The 27,147-nt window shown below is 37.5% G+C and overlaps 1 protein-coding gene across 7 annotated transcripts in view; it reads right to left on the bottom strand.

Moving 5' to 3' along the window:
• The window catches only part of sez6b (seizure related 6 homolog b), a 257,748-nt gene that overhangs the window by 7,816 nt on the left and 222,785 nt on the right, over positions 1–27,147 (bottom strand). For all 7 annotated transcript variants that reach the window (XM_048159931.1, XM_048159924.1, XM_048159926.1 and 4 more), the window contains exons 7-11: positions 26,585–26,751; positions 20,236–20,430; positions 16,763–16,901; positions 5,451–5,647; positions 2,484–2,678 (exon numbers count right to left, since the gene is read on the bottom strand). In XM_048159931.1, coding sequence (XP_048015888.1) covers positions 2,484–2,678; positions 5,451–5,647; positions 16,763–16,901; positions 20,236–20,430; positions 26,585–26,751 — 893 coding nt within the window. The remainder of the gene's footprint in view (positions 1–2,483; positions 2,679–5,450; positions 5,648–16,762; positions 16,902–20,235; positions 20,431–26,584; positions 26,752–27,147) is intronic.

The following is a 27,147-nucleotide window of genomic DNA, read 5'->3' as shown; positions in this document are numbered from 1 at the left end:
AAAACCTCAACCAAAGCTAAAGGTGCAGTAGGTGATCTGGGAAATGCTAACGTTAACCTGTTAGCATTGAAAGATCCCACCCTCCCTGCAAATCATCATCCAAAGCCACGCCTCCTCCAAAACACATGAATGCACGCACACGCACACAGCTGCTCTAGGCAAAGTGTCACAAGAGACGGCGTTAAACTACCCCATGACTCAAAGCACACAATATTACAATAATAATGAACGTAAACAACTTAGAGAGCTTGTACCTAACTGTTGCAGATTAATTTCGGTGTTGATACTGTTGACATGGATACGCATAATTTCGAGTCTGAGGACGTGAACAGCTCCGGTTTAGAATGTCACGGGTTGCCATCTCTTAATTATGGTAGTTATGGCATGAATGCAGCATAAGCTCGTTGTTTTTATTCAGTAGGAACTGTAAAAGGTGGCTGCTGTTTGTTTGCAGTGCTCCGTGACTGAGGTCTTCCTACATAAACTCTGCATAGCACGAAACGCACTGATGACGTATGATGTCTGTGCGAACAGGGTGCGTGAGGGAATGTAAAAACATATGGTGCAGGCGAGGAACGTATTATTTAATTCAGACCAAATATAATGATTGGATTTACATTTTAATGGTCCTACGCCTTCCACAGATGATATATAGAAATATATTTACAACGTTTAACATAGTGATTGCTATCACGATATGAGGAGACTTTCAATGAGTATAACAAATATTTTTTTGTAGAGAATCACCTATTGCACCTTTGAGAAGCAAACATTCAGCTACATGTTCCACATTAAACTGCATTTAAAAAATTATAAATGTATGTAAAGCCAAAAGTTTCTCACACTGACCAAGGCTGCATTTACTTACAGCAAAAAAAAAAAAAAAAGGAAAAAATTATTACAATTAAAAATAACTGTTTTCTATTTAAATACATTTCAAAATGTAATTTATTCCTGTGACTGCAAAGCTGAATTTTCAGGATTCTTACAAAGTTCAGAAGAACAGCATTTATTAGATTTTTTTTCCTTTTCTGAAAATTCTTTGCTGTCATTTTTGATTGTTTTAATGCATCTTTGCCGAATAAAAATATTAACTTAAATATGACCCCAATCTTTTGAATGGTAGTCTACATGAAAAATTATTATTTTAATGGCTTTGTAATTTAAGCATCATAATAAAATATGTAAATACATTAATATGGCACTATAAACATGCAATATTCAATTTTATACAATATGTAACAAGCCTATATGTTAGGCATTCATAGTTACAGTCAACTAATTAGTTGATTTGTATTGTAGTTCTCACTTTCACCTGAGGGTGGCACCAATGACTTAAATACAAACATTTGTTGAGCAAACAATGCCTTTGGAACAGAACAAATGATTAACCATTTTATTTAGTGATTCTTGAAGTTTCCACATCCTTTTTAAATTTTTTTTTAATATTACATTTATGCATTTAGCAGACACTTTTATCCAAATCAATATACGGTGCATTCATGGTACATGTTTTGTGATTCCTTTGTTCTTCACATCTCACGTCATACATGTGGTTCCACAAAATCAAGAGTGCCAGGGGCCACCGCTCATCTCATCCAGACATTATGAGGCAAGAAGAACATGTAACTTTGATCTCAGGGCAGTGTACGGACATCCAGCGCAGTATAATAAAAAGATTACTTTGCTCCAGCCTGCCCAGCTGCAAACCCAATTCTCTCCCCAGCAGTAGAGGGGCAGTAAGAGGGGACGGGAGAGGCGAGTAAAATTAATGATGTTTGCGTGGCGGGTGAGAAGCTTTGAACCGGATAATGGTCCCCGCTGCTTTTGGCCTGCTGTTTTTGTGAGGGACAGCTGTGGGACCTGGACCCCGGGGTCATGCATGTGCCCTGTCTGTGGATACTTCAAGCGACGAATGTCTGCGGACGTCCTGGGAGCCTGCAGTATTACACACTCACACACAGCGAGTCCAAGCTACACAATAGCCAGGCGACAAGAATTCATTTCAAGCACTGGAGCGACTTTGGCTACAACAGTAAGCTGCGGAGCTACACTGATTTGAAATTTGTTGATGAAACACTCGATGCGGTCTCAAGAGGCGGTGTAGAGCGAAATCACAATTCTCGCAAAATCACAGAAATCATGTATCGTAAGGCGTGAGCACAGGGAGGAAGATGCACCAAGACTGCAAGAGAAATGGTGCCTACTTCATCCGTAAGGTCGCCCTCGAAAGAAAAGTGAGTGATTACCCACAAAGCCCTCCTTCACTTCTCGCCTGTCCTTGAATGGGACCGAGTTGCAGAGGCGAACAGGCACTTGTGAAATTCCCCCCTCAAATGGAATTCAAAAGCTCATCTAGTTTCGGAGCACAGCATTGCTCTTGATCAATAGGCAGTGAGTGCGTGTTGGTTTGGAAGTGGGGTGAAAATGGATTTTAGAGAGAGTGGTTATCATCATGAGTATGTGTGTGTGTGTGTTTTCACCTCTTTCACAGCTGGGCAAGTCTCCGCTCCAGGTCAGGTCCCACTGACACATGAGCATTTCGGTGCCCACCACCTCGAAGCCCGGGTAACACTGATAGGTCACCACCGTGCCATGCACCAGGTCAGGGTGAGATGTGGTCTTCCAGCCATTAGAGATCTCCGGAAGCTCTGGACAGGTGTCATTACGGGGAACCTCTGCAAAAAGAAAAAAAATCATTTGATGCATCAAGATATTTCTCCTAAAATCATATGAGACAACTGCTTAATACATACAGTGAGAGTATAGAGCTATAAAGTGAATGTTTGCGTAACAGAGATTATTTATGAGAAATATTTGAGATCATATGACAATATCTGACTTTTGATTGATAAGTAAATTTGATTTGATAAATGTCTTAGTGTTTTTTTGTCCATGGGTCAATGACATGACATGCATATTTTTGTGTTCAAGTGCATTAAGTCCTTTTAAATTCATGACACTTTCTATAAAACCTATTTAGTTTGAATTCATTTTTAAGTATAATACATATTATTTTATGTTTTGTTATCTTACACCCCCAAAATGTCAGGTGGTGCAACTATCCAAACAAATGAACAGACTAAGAAAACTATTTTAAAGGCATCTTAATAATAAAAAAATATAAACCAAATCATCAGTATCAGTGGTTTTAAAGCTGTTGAGAAATTGAAAAACTTTTGTCCAGCAATTTGTATATTCTCAAATGTCAGGGTGGCACAACTGCAAAAATGGTTCTTTTGTTATGAACTGACAAGGTAATAACAGTAAACATGATTTGCATAATCCAGAGGACCCCAACTGATCCTTGTAACAGAGTGAAAACGTTTGTAGATCTCTTTCAAATACTGGTAAAAACTGCTAATTTCAAGTATGGGTAGGTAGCTACACTTTCCATGTCAGGTGGTACAACTACTGAAAAAAAGTAAAAAAAAAATTAAACACTTTGAAATGTTATTTAACAACTGAAACTTGTTTAAACACATTGTCCATAACTCAAAAAATATGCATTACATCGGTTTTGAAAAGATTTTTTTAAAAACACCTTTTTTGAAGCTTTATTTTTCAATGACCACCATACAATGGAAGTCAATGATCACCAAAATGCTTTGGCTACCAACATTCTTCAAACACAAATTCATCTGTTCCACAGAAGAAGGAAAGTCATACAGGTTTGGAGTGAATTAACAAGGACAGAATTTTCATTTTGTTAGATTTCATTTTTGGAAGATTCAGATTTTCTGAAGAGGTCTCAACAATGCACTTAGATTTGCTAACATGCCAAAGTTTGACATCAAAAGTCGGAGATTATTATGTGATCTCAGAGAAATATTTCTCATCAAATTCTCCCAAACCCTCCTATCTAATCTGACTGCTTTCTAGGAGAAAAGACTGAGACATCTCATTTAATCTTTAAACGTCTGAAAGACGTAAAGGGATCATTCACCCAAAAAAGAATACTGTCATCGTTTACTCACCCTTATGTCATTTCAGACTTTTTTCTTCCATGGATCATAAAAGAAACTTTTTTGTTGTTGTTGTTGTTTATACAATGAATGTGAATGGAGACCAATGTTGTTTTGGACCCCATTGACTTTCATTATATGGACAAAAACAGTTAAAACATTCTTCAAAATATCTTAATTTGAGTTCCAAAGTAATTCAGGTTTGGAACAACAAGAGGGTGAAAAAATTATAGAATATTTAGTCATGAGTGAACTATCCCTTCAATCAAAGTTCTCATTTCATCTCACACCTTTCATGAAGAAACAACTGAGACATCTCAATCATGATTTTCATTCCTATAAAGTAAGACTCAATTAGTTTGATTAGCAGAGCAAGACGGAGAGAGGGAGAAACAGAATGTTCAATAATGCTTGCAAAAAATTTTTTGTTTCTCACCGTGTCCCTGAACATACCACAGGTGTTGTGCCTAATGACTGATAAATCAAATGCTAGGATTCAGCTTGGCTGTGATTAAAAATATGAATAGAGCAGTACAAGACAGCTGGCAGGCATTTTGCTGATGTCCATTCTTAGAGTGACAGAGCAGAGGAGGGCACGGCACCCGGCAAATGCGGTTAATGAGTACAAACATGGACTGTAATTGTTAGCGCCTCCGTAAGGCCAAATCCCCTGCACCTGCAGAAGCTGCATGAAGGAAATGGAAAAACAGTCCATTTCAGTCCACTCTAAGAATCATCTGCATTCCTCCACCTCTCAGAATAGAACTTATTATATTTTATCTGATATCGTGCAGTAGTCGGCCACCAAGAGAAGCTGATAGAATGACCTTCACTTTATCCCCAGGAAAGGTGAGGACTAAACCAGCTGTGGCTCTCGGTCTGTAACCTCTCTCTCCCTTTTTCGTCTGCCTCACCACCTTTTCATCAAACTGAGACTGGCAATCCCTTGCGGCATCTCAAATAAATCTCATAAGCAGATAATTAATGAGCTTCATCTGACTACAATTGAGGTTAATGAGACTGACGTACAGTACCATTCAAAAGTTTGGGGTTTGTGGAAGAAGAAACATTAAAAAGGCAGAATTTATTTGATAAAAAATACAGCAAAACAGTTATATTGTGAAATGTATTTACCATTTACAATAACCATTTTCATATGAATATATTTTAAAATGTAATTTATTCTTGTGAAGACAAAGCTGAATTTTCAGCATCATTACTCCAGTCTTCAGTGTCACATGATCCTTATCAATGTTGAAAACAATTGTGAAATGCATGTTTTTCAGGATTCTTTGATGAATAGAATGTCCAAAAGAACAACATTTATTTAACTTTTGTAACAATAAAAATGGTTTTACTGTCACTTATGATCAATTTAATAAAGTAGTAATTTCTTTTAAAAAAATCATACTGGCACCAAACTTTTGAATATGTACATGCTTGAAGCTGAGAAAGTGCCATAGAAAAGGTTAAACAGGTCATTACCAAAAAAGTGCACCACAAAGCCGTTGTTGTAGCCATAGATGTTGGTAGCAGGGTCCGACTGGAACTGGATGGTCACATCAGCCATGGAGGTGTAGAGTTTGAAGCGAGGACGGGAACCGCTGTACTGGCCCAATATCTTTGCAGTCAGGTCATCTCCGTCGTAGAAAGTCAGCAGGTCGTTCTTGCCCATGTGGAGACTGCGAACAGATAATACACACCAGGTCAATCCCAGACTAATCCTCTATCTTAGATGTTCAGGTCTCACCTCAAAGCAATACCAGGGGCCTTGACAGATTTCTGACCTCCCTTCTCACTTCTCTTCCACTAGTCCTTATTATCCAGCCTCAGCACTTTTCTCTTGTTCCTTGCTGCAAATGAAATCTTTTCTGCTGTTCAATGTTTTCCCACTGCTTTTGTTAAGCATTTTTTTTTTGGCCACAGTTTCGATAGCCACGCAATCACAAACCACATTCATCTCACTCAGACTATAAAGAGCAAATGATTCAGCAGAGGGGGAAACAACTCATCCTATCTCATGTTTAGAAATAGCTGGAAAATCAGCTTCCTGATATTCAGGAGCCAGAGAGAGAACATTTGGCAGCGTTGCTGTGGCAAATTTAAGAGAATCTCAATCACAGACATGCTTTGAATTTTGTTCTGAGTCTATTATAGATTTTTCAATTAGAATTAAAGAGTCTAATTCAAGGATGTAGGTTTTGTTTTAACATTTTAGAGACATTTCAAAATTCTTTTTACCATTTTAAATTCCAATTTATGAATTTACAATGGGTTTAACTTTTAAACATCCACGTGCTTGACAGTATCACTTGTAATTTAAATTAATTTTTTTGTTTATATTTCACTAAAATGCATGTAGTAATGTAAATTCAATTAAATCATTTCATTTTTACAACAGAAAACACAGGACAGAAACATAAGATATTTATATGACATTAAATATGTACACTACTGTTCAAAAGTTTGGGGTCGGTAGATTTTTTTTTATTCCTGAAGATTTTAAAGAAATCTCTTTTGCTCACCAAGGGTGCATTTATTTGATTAAAATACAGTAAAAGCATAACTATTGTGAAATTTTATTACAAATTATTACAAAAGATTTTTATTTTAATATTTTTAAAATGTAATTTAATTCCTGTGATGGCAAAGCTGAATTTTCAGCATCATTACTCCAGTCTTCAGTGTCACATGATCCTTCAGAAATCATTCTAATATGCTGATTTGATGCTCAAGAAACATTTATTGTTATTAGGGGTGTAACAGTACACTAAAATTAGTTTTTTAAGTCACGGTTTGGTAAGTTTTAGGTACAGCAGAGGAAAAATTAAATGTTTTTTATTTATTATTACAATTTTTTTTATTGCTGGCACTCATTCATTGACATCTGCAAAGTTAAACATAGACTCGCTTGCTTTCAGGATAACTCTTTATGCAAAAATGGAAATACTTGTGTGAATTTGTAACATTTACAGTTAAGTATACAATAAGATGAAAGTTGTGCACGTCTCAAATACATTAAACAGCACACGCATCTGACTGTAAGGCAAGCCATTTAGTTTTATGGTTTAGTTTGAAGCGCAACGCAAAATGAAGGGGAAATACTGCACATGCAGCAGTTAAAACAACACTATTTATTCGGTACACACAAGTACCGAACCAAATACAAACACGCATACTGTTACACCCCTACTTATTATTATCAATGTTGAAAACAGTTTAATGCATCCTTGTTGAATTAAAGTGCTAATTTCTTTAAAAAAAACCCAACCTTTTGAATTGTAGTGTACAGTACAGTCCAAAAGTTTGGAACCACTAAGATTTTTAATGTTTTTAAAAGAATGTTTCGTCTGCTCACCAAGGCTACATTTATTTAATTAAAAATACAGTAAAAAACAGTAATATTGTGAAATATTATTACAATTTAAAATAACTGTGTACTATTTAAATATATTTGACAAAGTAATTTATTCCTGTGATGGCAAAGCTGAATTTTCAGCATCGTTACTCCAGTCTTCAGTGTCACATGATCCTTCAGAAATCATTCTAATATGCTGATTTGCTGCTCAAGAAACATTTATGATTATTTTCAATGTTGAAAACAGTTGTGTACTTTTTTTTTTTTCAGGATTCCTTGATGAATAGAAAGTTCAAAAGAACAGCATTTATCTGAAATACAAAGCTTCTGTAGCATTATACACTACCGTTCAAAAGTTTGGGGTCAGTAAGAATTTTGTATTTTTATTTTTTTGAAAAGAAATTAAAGAAATGAATACTTTTATTCAGCAAGGATGCATTAAATCAATCAAAAGTGGCAGTAAAGACATTTATAATGTTACAAAAGATTAGATTTCAGATAAACACTGTTCTTTTGAACTTTCTATTCATCAAATAATCCTGAAAAAAAATATTGTACACAAATATTTTGTACAATTGTACACATTAAATGTTTATTGAGCAGCAAATCAGCATATTAGAATGATTTCTGAAGGATCATGTGACACTGAAGACTGGAGTAATGATGCTGAAAATTCAGCTTTGCCATCACAGGAATAAATTACTTTGTGAAATATATTCAAATAGAAAACAGTTATTTTAAATTGTAATAATATTTCACAATATTACTGTTTTTTACTGTATTTTTAATTAAATAAATTTAGCCTTGGTGAGCAGACGAAACTTCTTTTAAAAACATTAAAAATCTTAGTGGTTCCAAACTTTTGGACTGTACTGTATATTCAATAAAAATATTGGTAGGAATTTTCCATAGTAATTATATAACTGGCTCTCCTATCCACACTTCAGTTTAGGATTACATCAAATAAAAAAAAAAAACAGAAAGTTTAATTTTTTAAAACCAGAGGGCAATCCAAGCCTGTTGCTGGATGCCTGGAGAATATATGACCTTCAGAAGCCTTTGTAATTCCTGACAGCCTTACACAAAGGTGACAAAAATCACAGTCTACAAAGGAAATGTCCACAAAAAGCATTACCTGATTCACTACTGCACAAATAATCGGTCTACACTACAAAATACAGACATACCGAGGTATATTACAGCATATACATGTCTATTTCTATGTGAATGTGATCTGTAACTGTGGCTGACGTCCACCAGAAGCAGACAGTCTGGCCAGTCACTGGTGGAGGGGGTGTGATTCAGTCAGGCAGGGAGGTGGCATACACACTCTATCTTGTCACTAATTAATCACAAGTGGGCAGTAATGGAAGTCATTACTGAGGAGAGGGGAATAATTAATCATCTCCGTTCTGCGGCAGCACGAGGCAGAATGGTTACATTCAAGCAAAATGAAGACAGGATGTTTAAATTATGGCTTACACACATGCACGAACACATACACTTACGGTTACATACAGATTGAATGTACATTATTCAGCTGTCAACAGCCCTCTAATACTGTATGCGGGAAAATCTCTGTATCTATTTCCACGGGGAGACACATTTAAGCCAGAAGAGCCCCTGACCCGCTCTGAGGACCGGAGAGAGTGAAACTGTGTCAGCCCTTATTGGATTTGTTGTGATGAAGTTAAACAAGCCTTTGCGTAGCCGCACACCGTATCTGCCGAGAAAATCAATCATGCTTTCCATTTGCTGGCAGTAATTTCATTTTGTTTAATCACAAAAACAGGCTCAGCTTGACTTGGCCGACAACACAGCTGCCATCAGAATGCATTAAATTCTCATATGGGGTTCGCAGACACATCGCCCTCTGCTCAGCACACTGAAAAGGAAGTGACAAATGCTGCCTTTTAAAAAAAAGGAAATGTCAATCTAGACGTTCTCTGCATCTCAGAGATGGTTGAAATACATTTCTGCTGGTGAAAGCCGTGAAGATGCATTTGATTCTGTTCTTTTGAGAGATAAAGGGGAGTATTTTTCGCATCTGGTGTTTCTTTGGAAAACTAATACATAATGGATCCATCATATGTCAAGAAAAATCGAGCCTATCTGTAATTTACATGGACGACAGGCCACAACTGAGAATAACTGTTTGTATGCGGTCAGAGTGAACAAATTCTTCGGCGGCATCCAGAAGCCGGTCTTTCCTCCTCTGCCCCATGTCTGTTTAGTGAAGAATCATCTACCTGAATGATTGCCCTGCTGGAAAAACACCATTTCCAATCAAATCTCCTGTGCCGAGGGCTGGGACCTGTGCTTGACATATCAACAACAGCTTTGCTTCCAGGACACAGCAAGCATGTCTTGGAAACTTACAGTTATTTAAAGTAAAAATGCAGGATGAACTAAATAAAAATGCTGAACAGTTGTGGAACAGAGTTACTAATTCAAATGGTATTAAAGTCCCAATGTAGTCAATAATTGTATCCCTTAAAACCCATCTTTGATCACCAAAATGACATATTTAAACGTTTTTTTCCTTGTGAAAAAATTTCTTCATGCCACTCTACACCCTTGCCTCATTTAATATACGTGGATCGATGAATATGCAAATTAACCCCTGGCTCCACTCAACTTACTGAGGTAAACGCTGCACAATGGCATCGCTCTTTACAACATCGGACACATAACAGTAATTAATATGATTAGCCTTTTGCTTGACTATATTATCAAACAGCTAATAATGTGTTGCTAATGTTCCTGTTTGCCATGTCAGAGTCAGACAGCTGCCTTCTAGCAATCAGTATCCTTACAAATGCTTTTAACTCAGAACGTCAGTGGAGAAAGGCATAATTCATCATAACATCGTAATGAACATCATACACCCGCCGTATTGCTAAATCTACACGATTTTTCATATCAACAGAAAAATATACCAGGATAACCTGGCTTCTCTTGAGACTCCCCTGCTTCAGAGCGGTCATAGTTAATGATGTGCTAAAGTATATAAAGTATATATATAAATATATATATATGTGTGTGTGTGTGTGTGTGTGTGTCATTCTACATGGAATAAAACCCACTATGGTGCCACAAGAGATCCTGGGTTGGTCTTTAATTCCACAGCGATTTGTTTAAAATGGACTCAGGACCGAGGCAGCAAATTAACACAGGACTTTCCAGAGATAAAGGTGGATAAGCCCCAGTTACATCTGCATGAATAACCATACAATGTTGACACTGGGAAAAGCCAGTAAAATAGAAGAGACTAAACCTTCATTTGGATTGTCAACATTTCCAGAGAGACTTACAGAGGATGATGCTTTCTCAAATAAAGGAGAGAAATTAGTTCCTCTGTTTTTGCAGAGTTCTTCTTTAATTAGAAAGTTAAATATTGGTCTGAGTTCTGGCTCGGTGCCTGGGGGGATGAGACAGCCTTGATTTATTACCAGCCTGCTAAAGGCTGTTACTCTCTGAGGTGCACACAACCACCATACAGAGCTCTGCAGCCAAGCCAACTGCAATCCCAATGCCAAAAATGCAGGGGAAAATGAGAGAAACAATCATAAACAAATCAACAGTTCATGGTCAATCAGGACTATATCCCGCTTAAATGGATTCAAACTCTGATACAACACATGAAAAGGCTGCTGAATATAAGATGGTCAAAAATAGAAACAAAATGACATTTACATTTTTAAAGTGACTCATTCAAGGTACACATTTTCATCAGTTCTTGCTTTCCCTGGGAATCAAACCCATGAACTTGGCATTGCTAACGCTGTGCTCACATGGAAGAAAACAGAAAGGAAGTACTTTAAGCTTGAATTTCTCCAGTGGTAGGTATTTCGAGAATTTACACACTGGCCATAATTTACAGCATTTTTTTCCCGCATTATTTTTTCTAACAATTACTGGCAAAATTAAATGCAACTACTTATGAATGTAATAATATATTATAGTAGGCAGTTCATTCTGTAGAATACATATACTGTTGCATGGTTGTTCTCAAATATAAGCACAATTTATATACAATTGATACATTTATATATCAATATGTTTGAGAACAACAACAGTGCTACATAGTGATCAGCAGCTCTTTCTGCTGGTTACAAAGTTACAACGAAAAGTGGTTGTCTTTATGAGTGAGTCATTGAATCATTCATTCAACCGATTTGTTCAAACATGTTGATTCATTTAGGAATTAAACAAGTGACTGTCTATGATTGATTCTCTGAATCATTAAAGGGTTAGTTCACCCAAAAATGAAAATTCTGTCATTTATTACTTACCCTCATGCCGTTCCACACCCGTAAGACCTTCGTTAAAGATATTTTAGTTGAAATCCGATTGGCTCCGTGAGGCCTCCATAGGGAGCAACGGACACTTCCTCTCTCAAGATCCATAAAGGTACTAAAAACATATTTAAATCGGTTCATGTGAGTACAGTGGTTCAATATTAATATTATAAAGTGACGAAAATATTTTTGGAGCGCCAAAAAAAAACTAAATAATGACTTATTTAGTGATAGCCGATTTCAAAACATTGCTTCAGGAAGCATTGGAGCACAGATGAATCAGTGTATCGAATCAGCTGTTTGGAGCACCAAAGTCACGTGATTTCAGCCGTTGGCAGTTTGACACGCGATCTGAATCATGATTCGACACACTGATTCATTTGTGCTCCGATGCTTCATGAAGCAATGTTTTGAAATCGGCCATCACTAAATAAGTCATTATTTAGTTTTTTTTTGGCGCTCCAAAAATATTCTTGTCACTTTATAATATTAATATTGAACCACTGTAATCACATGAACTGATTTAAATATGTTTTTAGTACCTTTATGGATCTTGAGAGAGGAAGTGTCCATTGCTCCCTATGGAGGCCTCACAGAGCTATCGGATTTCAACTAAAATATCTTAATTTGTGTTCTGAAGATTAACGAAGGTCTTACGGGTGTGGAACGGCATGAGGGTGAGTAATAAATGACAGAATTTTCATTTTTGGGTGAACTAACCCTTTAACTCAACAGATTAGTTCAAACACAATGATACATTCAAGAACGAAACACCTCTACTCTGTTTTGCTTTGAGAACATTCAGCGGTTTAGTTGCTTGGAACCATTTTCATATGCGCACACACACACACACACACACACACACACACACACACACACACACACACACACACACACACACACACACACACACACACAAACACACACAGCTTAGAGTTATCATCTTATTAATTCTGACGTTAGAGGCTAAGGCATGAAGGCATGAACATCCTACTTGGCTAAATCATGTCAATCTTGCTCAGCTGTGCACTACAACTCCAGTAGAGGGCTGTAGCACTCATGGGGATCCCGGAATTTGACTGGCTCTGATATATTCAGCATTCCCTGCTATGCGGCTAGGTCTATGAAAGACTGTGTGCAGGTGTGCCAGCTGTCACCTGTGCACCTCTCTCCCCACCTTCTCCGATTCACGGCCTGGCACATACAGCATGAGAAACCCTCCCTGCTAAATGAATTCATCAGCCTTCATTACGCCCCACGTTCTCGGGTAATTGGGTGTGTGCCGTACATAGATGAATGATTACACAGGAGTGGCCGCATATTCATTATTGGGCTAAAATGTTCTTACGGCCCCATAATGAAGCTCCAGCAGTGGCCCGGGCCCTGCTATTACAGTACCCATGATTCAAGTTCAACCAAAAGGCTCTGCAGGACACCTACGTAGCAATAAGGACCTGTGTTGGGCCAATGAATGCTTGTAAGGTATATAAGTACAGAACTGGGTGAAATAAGGAAACATGACTGCAAGTAGATTTGTTATTAGTCTCTCTCTCTCAGTCTCTCTGGGCTGAACAGCTGTGGCTGGCTCCCTCCTCACTCATTTTCCCTCGCTATATGTCTCACTTGATGTGCCTGGCTGATAATGTCCCATATGTCCTTTGATAAATTTGGTCATTTGAAAATTGTAAGGGTGGGGGATGTGTAGGCTTCGTAATGGACCAGAATGACTCCAGACACACCTAGACCAATCCAATAATGTTTCACTGCTGCTCAATCAATGGTCTTGTTTACACCTGGTATTAAGATTGTCGAGAGAGTTATGAAATCACAAGATAAAGTGCAAAATTAAGGTGAAAAAAGCATGAAAAAATGATATAAATTATATTTGGTCATTATTAGGCATGTTGTTTTATTATTAGGGACCCCATTTATACCTGTATGTAGAGTTGTCTTATCTTGTTTCAAACCAAAACAGATGTTATAATTGGGGCAAATATCTGTCTGAAGACATATGGACCTCATGTGAAAGCACGTGGCCTCATCCTCACTAGCAGGAAAAACAAAAACTTGCCATCTCCCTATATTGCCTCCACCACTAAATAAATGGAAAATTAATTATGTTGACTGCATCTCCAGCAAAACATCCAGGATGTCATTTATTACACAGTCCCACAGTGTAGCAGTGCAGTCGGGACACTTGCAATAAGAGAGAGAGAGAGAGAGAGAGAGAAAAACATGACAAATGCGAAAGGAACCATATGCAAATGAGCGAATCTTAATTAAGGCAGCCAAATTATTGAATGCATGAATAATCTATCTGGGTCTGACACAGCAGGGCCTCATGTTCCGCACCTCACCTGACGGCACAATCACACTCAACACTTGTTTCCCTGCTCACATAATTGATTTCACATTCATAAAAACATCCAATAAAATAATTGTTGTTCTGTTGAGTTTGTTATTAACCTTTGTGCAATGTGCATCCCCACTTCTGCATCCTCTTTATGCACAACATGCCCCTTCATCTGCCCTCTTTTTTTCAACTTCCCGTTTACCATTCACTTTCAGTGTAGACTCTTAAATTCTCTTCCAAAACCTAGCAAGCTGCCTACAGCCTACAAAGGCATCTGATATGGAATGTGACAAGTCATGCCTTTTGAAGCACATCAGTAGCACAAATTGCTTGACTTACTGTTAGCATGTTGCTTTGCTAACAGTGGGAAACTCTTAAAAAAATGCATAATACACTGTAAACCCTAATGCTCAAAATAATTAATTGGTTTGAGAAGGACAGACTTAAATTAAATAAATTAGTTCAGTCAAATTAAGAGTATTTAGCACGTTTGTTCACAGAACTGATATATTTTAAGTAAACTGAACTGTTTCATTGTTTTGAGTTTTATGAACTCATTTCATTTAATTTAGACTAACTTAAATTTAACTGAACCTGGGCTGAGATTTCTATTTCCCATGGCACTCGAAAGGGAGAGTAAATGCTAAAATGTTGTGTTATATAATGTTTTTTTTTGTTGTTTGTTTGGTTTTTTTTGTGCAAGATTAATGTTAAGTGGGAGATTTAGTTGTGATTAATGTTTTGTTATGCTAATTTAGAAAAGTTTCTGTTAATGTTGGTTTTTGGAGAGTTACCATCATGACAAGCATGTGTCTTGGTTTGAGAGCAAGTATTTTAAATGCTTTATATTGCTGTACTCATTCAGCAAGTGCTATATACTGTTAACATGTTAGCAAATTAGCAAGTTAGCATTTTTTAAATTAGCTTGTTATAGCTAGCTAAGTTTACACTAATAAAAATGTTCACATTGAGGTTACATGAAAATTTTAAGTTAAATGTATGAGCGTACTCAAAAATGTCAATTTAAGAACAATTAAAATGTATGAGTACAAAATAAAAAATCTGCCAGTTCTGCTTGCTTAAACTTCGAATTTCTTAAAAATGTTGAGGCAACTGATTGCCTACATTTTTTTGAGTTTTGCCAACTTATTCAGGTTTACAGTGTACATAAAAATACATGAATAATAATAACAATCGTTTATATATTCAATTATATTTTATAACTATGTTCAAACATTTGGGGTCAATAAGATTTTTTTTTTGAAAGGCATTAGATGTTTAATCAGCAGGGATACATTCAATTTGGTAAAAAAAAAATGACAGTAAAGACATAATAAAATATGTGTTTTTTGAATAAATGCTTTTCAAATGCGCTCAATATTTATCAAAGAATTGTGGAAAAAAATGCTGTGCCCACAACAATATTAAGCAACACGATCGTTTTCAACATTGATAATGATATAAAAAGTTTCTGAATGATTTCTGAAGGATCATGTCTCCCTGAAGATGGGTAATGGCATGATGAAAAATGTTTACTTACAATATAAAGTACAACCATCAAGGATTAATTTTTTTTGAGCTTGGTGCAAAGAATTCTTTGAATGCATAAACTGTACATGTGATGCCACCTTGGAATTTAGTTAAAATGAGGTGTTTTATGAGGCAAAATAATAAGGTTGCCTTTTGGAATAGCTTTCGCATCGATGATGCCTAAAATGCTGCCTCTATAGGCAGCTTACTAGGTTTTGGAACAGAGTATTTTTCCCTGTGAGAGGAGGACATGTTGATCTAGCTTGCATCTCCAAGCAGTTTGAGTCTTTTTCCCCACAAGGAACTGCTGAGAAAATAACTCTCTCTTGCTTGCCATCTTTCGATCTCTCTGCCAGCACAGTTTGACTGCCTGGGATTTAGCAGGGAGCGTGAACTGAGTAAACCTGATGTGATGTTAACTGCAATTTACAGATATACTCAACCTCTCCCATGATCCCTCAATTAAATTCAACGTAAAGCTACACAACAGCTATCTTGTCTTTCAGAACTTGGCTGACAGTAGGAGCCACCAAGGAAGCGCCATGCCACACTGATCGCAGTAATAATTGATGCAATGAAGAGAAATTCAGATTGCTTTTGGGTTCATTCTGAAAGAGTTTAAAGTATATTTGAAAAAAGCTGTGGTGTTGTGTCAGTGCTTTAAAGATGTATGCTCTGGGAGATCTTCAGAAAAGCCAATCAAGGTCTCTGAGTCCTAGGCCATCGCAGTTGAACAGAAATCTCACAAAATGCCCAGAGCGATATGACGGGTGTTTCATTTGGATGGTGAGAGCAGAATGGAGCCAAATCGGTCAGTGGGGAGTAGATGACGTAAAGCACCAGAATTTGTAACTGTGGTGCAATCTCAGCCACATCAAGGACAAACCCAGCATAAAGGCGGCCCCATGGTGATACACGTTTGAGTCTGTAGGCATCTACAGTTCGAGACTGATAGGTGCGCTGGGAGTGTGCAGAAAGGTCTAGATTAAACCACAGTGGATTTGATTCACACTTATCACAGTGCGAGTAAAGGATGCAGCAGATGTATCAGTTGAATTAAAGCGCCCATATTTTGCTTTTTCGAATATTACCTTTATGCAGTGAGTAATATAGTTCTTTGTGAATGTAAAAAGTTTGCCAAGTGTTAAAGATCAAAGTGCACAACAAATAAGTGTTTTGTCTCCAAAAAGAAAGAATTGATTCTGTATGCGTTTTTGTCGTATAATGTGCATATATGTCATTCACTTGGACATACACTTGGATGTCAAGCATGATCCTCTTGTCTTCTTCAACGTGGATCCCCCAGATGCAGTCCTGACCCTTATCATAGGCCTCAGGCCAGTTTGGAGATAACACCACCCCAGCTGAATCTGTGATCTCTCCACTGCAAACAGCTGAAATGCAAACAAAGAGAGAAAAAAAGAGGTTAGAGAGAAATGCAAGCACACAAAAAAGTACCCAAAATGCTTACCCAAATCATTAAAATATAGCTTTATAAAAAAAAGTATGCACAAAATGCAATAAATAACAGAAAAAAATAAATAAAATTAATGTTATCAGTTATTTTAGCATCATATATAATGTAGTAATTAAGGCAATATGTTTAATATTTATATTTTTTATATTTATATTTCAGCTTCATTTTAATTAATGAAAATGATTTTATATAGTTTTAGTTAATAACAACGCCGATGATATATAAAAACCCATATTCAAAAGTTACGGCATTTTGTATCCCTATTTGTTACATGGGTGACTCCCAGCTCTGGATTAATCTGACTGGGGTCTAAATGGAAAATTCTGGCCAGATTAATAAACAACTCAAGGCTTCCTGTTTTCATTTTCCCCCTATTCACATCACTACACTGGCTTAGCTGGATGTAAGCACATTTTCAAATGGAAAAGCTGTTGTCTTGACCCCCTGCTAGAGCCAGTACGATTAAATCCTTTCAATCCAAACTCTATTGTGAGGCTAAAGAAATGTACTTGAGCAACGGGTCAGATAGGATAGCTGTGTGTGTGTGTGTGTGTGTGTGGGTGGGGGTGGAATCGGGGCATTATGAGTGAGGCATTCTCTCACATTCTTCGGCTCTGTGCACCTGGTTCTAGCCTCCATGGCTTAATGCTTTTAGTGCTGCTTTAGGCGCGTGACTGTGGCTAAGAGTGTCTGAAACCCATCCAGGTGACACAGGATGTAGTGGATTACATAGAAAAGGCACTAAAAGGATGTGAGGCGCTTGTACTGTACTTGCACATGCTGCCTGTAGAGCTCTTCAGCAGCTAACTAATGCATATTATACACAGAAACACATAAATGTAAAGCCTACGCAAATAGCCTCACGTGTAAACGTAGAGGAGAGAATCATTTGTGCATGACAGCTCTATTTACTTGCACATGCACATGGTGCCTGTGCTATTTTAGCATCTGATTTATGAAGCAAATTTTCCAGAGCAGGTAAACACTTTTGGATACATGGCTAGTTATAATGCTCTTTACATTGATTAGATCAGCTTTTGATGAACAATACATAAAAGAAAAAAAGGCACTCAATAAATATTCAAATAATATTAATAATAATCAATCCATCCAATCTCCATCTGCTTTAACATCTGGAGCCTATACCAGCATCTCAGGCAACAGGTAGAAAACACCCTGGACAGATGGCCAGGTAATAATAATACTAATATTAGTAATAATAAAAATGCTATACTACCATTATTATTATCATGGTAACACTTTACAATAAGGTACATTAGTTAACCACTTTAGTTAACATGAACTAATAATGAACTGCACTTCTACAGCATTTATTAATCTTTGTTAATGTTAATTTCAACATTTACTAATACATTATTAAAATCAAGAGTTGAATTTGTTAACATTACAGTATGTGCAAGTTGATTTTCTGATCATATTTTTTTTCCAAGCACATTTGACCAATTCCAAACCACACCAATCTTAATAACTACTATTAATTTTGTATTTAATCATTTATAAGTGATATATATTTGTTCATGAATGCTGGGAATGAAAAATGCCAGGTGTGTGCATAATTATTAGGCAGGTTTTCTTTTACAGGCAAAATTAAGGCATGACCAATGGACAGCAAAACGCTCATTGGCTCAGCCAAAAACAGGTGGAGAAGACAAGACACGTTAAAGTAAAAGAAGTAAAAGAATAGGGTTAGTTCACCCAAAAATGAAAATTCTGTCATTAATAAGACCTTCGTTCATCGTCCGAACACAAATTAAGATATTTTTCATAAAATCCGATGGCTCAGTGAGGCCTGCATTGCCACCAAGACAATTAAGATGCCCAGAAAGCGACTAAAGACGTATTTAAAACAGTTCATGTGACTACAGTGGTTCAACCTTAATGTTATGAAGCGATGAGAATACTTTTTGCATGGCAAAAAAACAAAACGACTTTATTCAACAATATCTAGTGATGGGTGATTTCAAACACTGCTTCATGAAGCTTCGAAGCTTTACGAATCTTTTGTTTCGAATCAGTGGTTCGGAGCGTATATCAAACTGCCAAAGTCACGTGATTTCAGTAAACGAGGCTTCATTACGTCATAAGTGTTTCGAAATTTCAATGGTTCACCACTGGGGGGGCGTGACTTTGTCAGTTTGATACATGCTCTGAACCACTGATTCGAAACAAGATTTGTAAAGCTTCGAAGCTTCATGAAGCAGTGTTTGCAATCGCCCATCACTAGATATTTGTGAACAAAGTCGTTATTTTGTTTTTTTGCTGCACAAAAAGTATTCTCGTTGCTTCATAGCATTAAGGTTGAACCACTGTAGTCACATGAACTGTTTTAAATATGTCTTTAGTAGCTTTCTGGGCATTGAAAGTGTTAATTATCTTGCTAGCAATGCAGGCCTCACTGAGCCATTGGATTTCATCAAAAATATCTTCATTTGTGTTCCGAAGATGAACAAAGGTCTTACGGGTGTTGAATGACATGAGGGTGAGTAATTAATGACAGAATTTTCATTTTTGGGTGAACTAACCCTTTAAGAATTAAGGTGAAGAATTAAGTGTGAAACCATCAGGACCCCTTCAGTCTCCAGCACCACCATTTTCCAGAACTGCAACTTACCTGGAGTCTCCAGAAGTGCAAGGTGTCGGGATCTCAGAGACTTGGGTTAGTTAAAGAATCCTAAAAAATGACCCCCACTTAATAAGAATCACAAGCTAAGGAGTTGTAAAATACATGAATATTGATTTTTATAGGCTTTATAGACAGACAGATTGAAAGTGACTCTTGAAGGACCAGCACCACATCCTATTGTACCACACAGAGATGTGGGAGTTCATTTTTAGTCCATCTCCTATCCTGAAAAGTCCATTTAGCAGATATGGAATAAAAATGATCTTCCAAAACTTACTGCCAGGTTCTGGAAGATAAATTCTTCAAAACAGTGGTACAAGAGGATGTGGTGCTGGTCTTAATCTGTTATTTTTTAACTCTTAAATAAAACAGTATTCGTGTAGTTTATAACACTTCAGCTTGTTGATTCTTATTAAGTGGGGGTCATACATATGCATCATTTAGAATTTAATTTGAATGGAGGTAGAAAACAATATGACAAGCAGACAAAGACTTGTTTGAAAGTGAAAAAAAAAAAAAAGTTTGTAGGCCTTAAAGGGAACTAATTCTTCACTTCTGAATTTGGCCCAACCCTGGTACATATGCATATGCAAACATTCACACACACCTCTGCAGGCGGGTTCAGTCTCATTCCATTGAGGGTTGCTGGGATCCATGCACTCGATGATAACGGAACCCTGCTCCAGGGTGTAGCCGGGGTCGCAGGTGAACTCCACAACCGTGCCCACAGCGTAGGTGCTGTCAGTGGTGGTGAAGTTGCCGTACTTGACGAATGGCTCGTAGCAGTGCCCTGCTGCAAAAGCTGAGAGGACACACCATAAATCACCTGCTCCGAGACGCACATCACAGTCCAAACACTATCACCAAGCATCTGATTTCAGAAGAGCTTAAAACACACAGACAACAAGTCCTCTCGGCTCAGCCTATAACCGTTCACATAGTAATTTCATTGGAAAGCCAGAGGACAGGGCAGAATCCGAATTTAAATGCATTTTTAGACGGCAGTCTAAAAGAATTTGTCTGTTGAATGTGGCAAAGCAATGTGCAGCGTTTTAAATTCCCACCAATCAAAATCCTCCTGGACGCAAACCCAAGGATTCGGGTTGCCCTTGGAAGGATATTGTTAGTTAATCAACCTTAGCCAGACTTGCAAGGCCATTTACGGGCGTAAAAGGAAGAGAGACGGGCTGACAACGTGAATAAATGTGCAACGTGAATGAACAAACTCACTCAGGGAAACAACAAACCGACACGCCTGGCTGAACCGTTATTGGTTGTTGTGCTCGCCTGAGAATGTAGAATAGAGATTAGAGCGAGAGGAGGAGACTTAAGATGAGGATGTTCAGACTATGGGTAAACACTGGCTTTGATATCCCTCCGGGTCCGGCCTCATTCAAGCGTGCGCTAGATTAGACTACCCGCATTCAGCTTTACATTCAGCCTCAATCTCTGTTTAATAAACACAGGCGATTCTGCCAATTACAGCAAACTGTTTTCTCCCCCCCCCCCAACCCTTTCCCCAGACACATTTGCATTATTCATCTAGCTCCGTTCTCTAAAAGTGAAAATGAGTCATTTTAATCATCAGTTGATTCTTGCTCTCTTATAACCACAGAAACAATCATTATATAAGATGGCGTCGACATAAAAGTCAGATTTATATGGAAATGTTTTGCACATAATTTAATGAGCGATGCACATTTTGCGTTATTGCCATGAGTGTAGTCTCAGTCTCAGACATCATGCCCACAGACCGTTGGCTGAACGTCTGATGCTAAAGGCACACAAAAAAAAGAAAAAATCATAAATGAGATCTCGTTAATGTCTCTCTTAGACATCAATTAGATTAAATGGGGAGCAAAAAATACTTTTTTGCTTAAGTTTTACAGTTATATATTCCAATATAAAGTCAAACATTTCTCATCAAATTCCTCGAAAACCAAATTATACACTAATATGACCATCACTGAAATAGAAGAAAAGTTTATTTTTTTATTTTTTCATGCGTAGTGTGCTGAACCAATGTCATTCGTGGCAGACCACGCAATTGTTGCGTTGATTGTAGCCAAAGATTTTAAATAAGAATATATATTTACTAGATAGTGTAATCATAATTTTTGTTAATGTTTTGTGTGTTTTGTTTGAATATCAACCTAGGCGGCTGGTCTTGTTTTGCTCTCGTGGTACTTTGATGGTACATCGGCTGCAGTGCCGATCAAAGTCGGACACATTTTCTAACCATAATACATTGCTTTTGTCAGGCAGCAGCCGATCTTTGCAGTGCCGCATGAAGTCGAACAATAAAAATAATAATAATAATAATTTGTTACATTTATATAGTGCTTTTCTTGGTACTCAAAGCACTTACAACCATATTGTGCTGCAACGGTTTTGTGTTGTCAGTCACCTTGTAGCACGCGCAATGACGATTCTCTGTCAACCAATCAACGTTCTGCAGTGAGTGTCGCTCCACCCTTTTGGTACTTTTGTCCTAGGCACTCCAACAGAAGGCACGTCCTGATATTGCCGAGTTAGATGCGTTCCTGGGTCAACATACTTTGTTGATCCTGGAACAACATTCTAGTTTGAAAATTTTGTCTTAACCATATTCCTACCCCTAAACCTAACCCTACCCATAAGTTACCCCAAAAATCAGAGGGAAATGATAGATGAATAAGCACCAATTCATGATTTTAAGCCTAAACTTGACATAATCTGTAAACTTGTCCCTCAAATCTGATTGGTTGATTTAAATGTTGTTCCAGGATCAACAAAAATGTTGACCCAGGAACATGTTGAACTCAGCAAAATCAGGTCATGCCCAACGGAAAGGTCCCAAAAAAAGTGGGAATTCAGGGAAAAATACAGTTCGGAATTCACCATTCACAACTTTGCGTACCGAATTGAACTGTTCTGAACCGTACCACTCGGTGGAAATGAGCCATAAGAGTCCCAGTTTCAACTTTAAATCAATTTTGACAAAATTTGTATTTACTACGTTTTCATAATTATTACATTTTACCTTTTCATTGTGAAATACTATCCAAATCACTTTTTAGTTTTGTACTTTTACTATATGCCAGAAAATTTTTAGGCATTATTTGAGATCTGAGACAAAGTGGACTCTTAAATGAAACAAAAAAAGAGAACTCTATTAAGTCTATAGAGGTATGACATATGAAGTGATGAATATGCACACTGCTGTTTAAAAATTTGGGGTCAGTAATATTTCTTTTAAAGAAATAATACTTTCATTTTGCAAGGATGCATTCAATTGATCAAAAGTGGCAGTAAAAGACATTTATAATGTTTCAAAATACTTCTATTTCAAATAAATGCTGTTTCCACAAAAATATTAAGCAGCACAATTGTTTTAACACTGATGATTAATAATAAGACATGTTTCTTGAGCATCAAATCAGCATATTAGAATGATTTCTGAAGGATCATGTGACACTGAAGACTGGAGTAATCACAGGAATAAACTGCAATTTAAAATAGAAAACAGTTGTATTTAATTGTAACAATATTTCACAATATTACTGTTTTACTCTATTTTTTGATCAAATAAATGCAGCCTTATTAAGCATAAGATACTTTAATAACAAGAAAACATTTATAAATCTTCCCAACCCCAAGCTTTTGAATTGCAGAAGGTATGAAACAGCAATTTATAACAGTTTCTCTGGGCCATACTGACTGTCATACACAACAAGGTTGAAAAATAATAAAATTACTCTCAAAAAGAAATTTACCTCTGAAAAGTATGATAATACTCTTTTCAGCATCTATTTCAGCAAATAAAAATATTTAATTCAAAGACAATTATTACATAGATTTACATGATTCCAGTTTAAAGAACTGAACAAGTAGTCCATGTGTGGCCTTCCAATACACAAAGAGTTTCAGATCAGTGCTTTTGCTACTAATATTGCTAAAAACAGATCCATTTTGTTTATGATGGCAGAAAAAGAAGAACAGCACTTCAATCAGACAAGACTATTAAAAGCTGAGCACACTACCTGGTGTGAAATTCAGAGAGGTGTTAGGAGCGTGAGAAGACAAGCTAAATTGTTACAGGTTGCCGTGAAGGCACATTAGTATATTGTAGATAGCATAATCGGATTGTGGCATGGTAAATGAGATTAGATTGATCTCGCCAGATAATGACTGTGAGGTTCCGAGGTGTGCATGACATCCCAGTGAACAAATGCAACTGCACACATTCGACTGACCTGTCAGAGGGAATAGGAATGCAATTTATGCAATTTCTGTTTCCAGTTAAAACTCATTTTAATGACCTTGTCGGGTTGCATTTGATTCGATTTCCATTTGATGTAATCTGAATAAATCTCATTTGAGCCATGAATCTAAGGGGTGTTTAGCAAGGCACAAGAGAAAAGATCTTTGGTGCGAATCGAAGCAATAAGGGGAATGTGCCGGAAGGTATATCTTTGTCTCCACCACAGCCCTGAGGCTCTGCAAAGGACACGTGTTCTTCAAACAACGTTTGAACTCGGTTACCGCCACCGTGTATGGCCCGGCTCAGAGACAAACCAGCAGAGGATGGATGAGAGATGTTAGCTGCTTTTAAGTCCTCATTATTACGACGTCATGTGACCAATGCTGTACGGTGGCTAAAAACTGATTATGAATAAGACATTACTGAACCGAATCACTACCTACGTTTACATGCACCCATATAATCTGTTCATAACTGGATTGATGGCTCAATTAGACTGAAAAGCCTTCATGTAAACACACAGTTTGTTCTGAAAGAAATTTTTTAATCAGATTGAAAGCGGTGGTTGGTGTAGACCTAAAATAATCCGATCAACAGGAAAAAATTCAACTTGTAAACATCTATTTTTCGATTGGATTCAAAAATGCCTTGTGCACACGCAGAGAGTCGTGATATGTCATACGAACGTGTGTATGTTTATGTCTCACGTCTTACGAAGTGGTCCGTGAAGGAGAAGGAATATGCATATGCAATTAAATTTTGTTTGGAATACATGTAACTGTGTCCTAACCAGACATGATGTGACAAATTCCAGTGACAAAAAATGTGTCTGTCCACACTCACAACAAAATGGATAAGTACATAATAAAATTCATGAATATTACACATTTACATGTACATACTGAGTTACAATCTTTGTCATAGAATAGGCTTGTCTGTTCACAACGAGTTGACAGTTTGAACCTTCTAGTTTCCTTTTATTTATTTTCGAAGATCTGAGGTGAATTGTCCATTGTTGCTTTCCCTGACAGCAACATCTAAGATCCAGATCTTTTAAAGATCCGGCCCACATCTGGTCCGCGTGTAATCCACATGTACCAGATGTGGGCCACACTATGTTGCTGTCTGGGTTCAGTACTGCTATAAAAGACACACAAAATGATATTCAAACTCACATTAGATGCTTTTAACATTAAAGGTGCTAAAGAGGATCTTTTCGTCGACTGAGAAACCAAAGACTGTTACTGAGTTTTTTAAATGAGCGCATGCGTGAGAACAACCCCCCTCCTTCGAAGGAACGCCTCCCAAAACTCGTAAACACTCGTATTGGAACACGAGTGTTTACCACCGGCATTCGCTGTGTTGAGTTAGTGGATTCATTATGTCGGACTCACCGCAGGTAACTCATAATCTGCAGTTGTTACTCCTGTCTCCTGACAAAAACATTGCATGCAGCGCCTGTGGAGTGTGGAAAGTTACTGGAGCACGCAGCCGCGCTCGTCTCGCACAAGGAACGTCATGGCAGTGATTGACAAGCCAGAGGGCCAATCGTTTATGCTGATGTTTTTAAGGCCCTACCTCGTGCACAGATGATGTATATTAATATTATTACTTTCAGTGCACCTAATAAATAGTCTTTTATCAGTTAGTAAAGACAGTTTCAAGTAATATTGCAAAAATGTATAAAACAAAACATCCTCTTTAGCACCTTTAAATGGGCTCTATGTAAGTTTTTACTTTAATAAATCATAAAAATACCCCAATATGTTAGCAGATATTTAAGTAACATGCTAAGTTTACCTACTTGTTTCTCAGAAAAACAATGCTACAGCCAGATATTCTACTTTGAAAATGTGCGTTCCGTGTCGGAATGTCTGTCTTTGTTTTGGTCTGTGTGAAACCGTGTGCTTGAGTTTATCCAATAGTATTTCGACATCACAGGTTGCCAGTTGGCGGAAAACACAACGTATTGTAGCCATGGAAACCAGCAAACAAACTGGGTCAGAGAATCGCAGATTCTACCTAAAAGCCTCTGAATCCATCTAAATATCTCTATGAACAACAGCATATTAAAAGACAGATAAATAAACTCATCAGCTTACAGTGTCTAGGTCTCCTCAGCTTTCATTGTCAATTGCGCTCCCTATTGTTGCTGGCAACCCGCGTCTTTGAACGAGGATGGCGGGCCAAACTATATTTTGAATTTGGACTGCAGTACCTATTTTGAACACTGGGTGTCATTCCTGCATAGAGCCCCTTTAAATAAAGCACACAAACAGTACCTGAGATTATAATTCTTTGTGTTGTTGTTCCAGCCGCGACCGTTTCTAAAATAGAATCATCGCAAGTTGCCGTTGCGGCAAGTTAATTCAGATTAACATGGAAAAAAACCTCTTTGGAAAAGATACCTTTTATCATGTGTCGTCGCGTCTGGTTAGGGCATGGTGTAATGCATTTGTAAACGAATATGTGAATCAGATTGCAGCATTTATAGTTCATACAAACAGAACTTTCAGAATGTGAAATCAGATTGTGTTCATTCCAATTGATGAAAATTTGTGCACATGAACACCCACTGGTTCACTCGCGAATTGACCTGGGCTGCGTTTCTCAAAAGCATTGTGAGCTAAGTTGATCGTAGAGACCATTAGTTCTACGACCTACTTAAGCTTACGATGCTTTTGAGAAAATCAATTGTCTAGGTGTTGCGTACCTTCATATCTGATGGCCACCCCCGTGTTGGTGCCGGAACCATCCGTCGTAAACTCCACAAAAAAATGTCTGGAAGAACTAACGATTCCCTCGTTCGGAAGGTATTCCACCTCATACGAGTCATACAGAATCGGCGAGTCGATGTGGTTGCCATTTTTGATCAGAAACCTGCAGATATAAACAGAACAGAATGGTTTAGTTCGGCTCAAAACAGCAAATCTTTCAACAGTATCTGTTTGGCAGCAGATGTAACGTTCCTCCGATTTCTAGTACTGTCTTATGGCAGTTTGCATAATAATTGCCTGATATGATTTTGAATAGCTGAGCAGCAAGTGACCTCATTAAAAGTCCATTTGTTAGCAAAGCCTGCAGAAAAAGCGGATACCGCTAATAAAAATAACTTAATCCCCCTCCTGAGGCCCCGGAGTGGGCTGTAATCGCTCTCTCCGCGCCTGCACGAGGGGATTTGATTATTCTAAATTATTTTAAAGGAGAGCAAGTGTCTGATCTCCGAAACTTTCATCCACTTTCACTCACGCACTCACAGCTGTTCCTATCATCCCA

Source organism: Megalobrama amblycephala, linkage group LG16, assembly GCF_018812025.1.
Source record: "Megalobrama amblycephala isolate DHTTF-2021 linkage group LG16, ASM1881202v1, whole genome shotgun sequence".
Taxonomy (NCBI): Eukaryota; Metazoa; Chordata; class Actinopteri; order Cypriniformes; family Xenocyprididae; genus Megalobrama; species Megalobrama amblycephala.
This window is presented reverse-complemented; position numbering and strand designations above follow the sequence as displayed.